The sequence below is a fragment of the Naegleria gruberi genome (assembly GCF_000004985.1).
Source record: "Naegleria gruberi genomic scaffold NAEGRscaffold_1078, whole genome shotgun sequence".
Taxonomy (NCBI): domain Eukaryota; phylum Heterolobosea; class Eutetramitea; order Acrasida; family Naegleriidae; genus Naegleria; species Naegleria gruberi.
The window spans coordinates 1-1380 of record NW_003162738.1 but is presented as its reverse complement, the minus strand read 5'-3'; the positions used below and the strand labels follow the sequence as shown (position 1 = coordinate 1380).

The window sequence follows — 1380 nt, the reverse complement described above, 5'->3', positions numbered from 1 at the left end:
TACTTCTCAATCGGACGGGATGAGGTGTATTCATCGTGATATGGCCGTAGCCATCTATTATCATAAAATGCCAGATATCAACTTGATCAATTCTGTTAGTAACATGTGAAGTATATCGATATGCCACACTCTTGAGCAGTGCTTTGTATTGGAGTGGGTTTTTTAAAGATTGCTCATTCAAACAAATTAACATCATCTTCATAAAGGAAAAATTGGCATAAAACCCATATGAACAAAATGATTCTCCCATGCCGGGAATTGAACCCGGACCTCCTGGGTGAAAGCCAGGTATCCTAGCCATTGGACTACACGGGAATCTCATTCACTTTGAAAATATTCCTCATTTATTAAATAACCCAGATACTTCATTAACAACAATATCCGAATCTCAGCTGATAGGAAGATTGTCATAATTATGTGGGGGTGGGTGGGTCAAAAAGTGAGGGTCGTAATTATGACAATCTTCCATAGAGACGAAGAATTTAGTAAATTCCTTACACCTTAACTATTAGACATATCATCGCAACAATCCTCCAAGTAGCAAATTGGAACAATCCTTTTGCTTAAGCTTACATACTGGTTCTTGCAAGGAAATTTCTAAATCTCTATCTTACAATATAACTCCGAGGAGCAGTATATATGAAGTGTTGCCTCATACTGCCTTAGTAGCAACACAAAAAAAACAATCAACAACATAATGGGAAATATTGTACATCACAAGGGACATGAAATTCATGCCGCCCAACAACAAGTACAAACCATTGTGGAGCCAGGGGATGAGGTGATCGTGAAGGAACGTATTGTCCAAGTGCACTCATCATTTCAAACAGATGATTCACCACTAGTCACGACTCCTCCACTAAAGGAAAGGTGTTGGAATCGATTAATGGCCATTCCTAACTTCTTCTCACATCACGAATGCGAGGACTTAATTAAGAGATGTAAGAACTTTAAGGAAATTCAAGATGAATATCCAAAAGAGTATAGAAATTCAACCCGAGAGTTGATCATTGATGCCGATCTTGCAAGTTTAATATTTGATAAGTTGAAAACTAGGATTGATTTGGATGCTATTAGTAAAATGGTAACTCCTTTCGGTGTGGATAGTGCAGGAACTTGGAAAGCTTGTGGAGTCAATGAAATGATGCGATTTAACAAGTACCAAATCGGAGAATATTTCAAAATTCACACTGATGGTCAATTCAAAAGAAACAATAATGAAAGAAGTATCTATACCTTACTAATTTATTTGAATGATGATTTTAAAGGAGGAGAGACGCGATTTTACAATGATCCAGAGATGATGGATGGAAATAATTACTCCTACTATAATCTCGTTCATACTGTGAAACCTAGTAAGGGTAAACTTGTTCTATTCAA

The 1380-nt window shown here is 36.9% G+C and overlaps 1 protein-coding gene and 1 non-coding gene across 2 annotated transcripts; one reads left to right on the top strand and one right to left on the bottom strand.

Annotated features, from left to right (window-relative positions):
* Positions 1-243: 243 nt before the first annotated feature.
* On the bottom strand, positions 244-315 carry NAEGRDRAFT_t910. Its single transcript has one exon. It is a non-coding gene; the product is annotated as a tRNA-Glu (tRNA).
* Positions 316-697: 382 nt separating this feature from the next.
* On the top strand, positions 698-1355 carry NAEGRDRAFT_54998 (uncharacterized protein; the record flags this gene model as incomplete). The annotated part of the gene is made up of 1 exon (XM_002667979.1): positions 698-1355. A coding segment is annotated over one exon (658 nt), but the record flags the coding sequence as incomplete, so codon positions are not given.
* Positions 1356-1380: the final 25 nt, after the last annotated feature.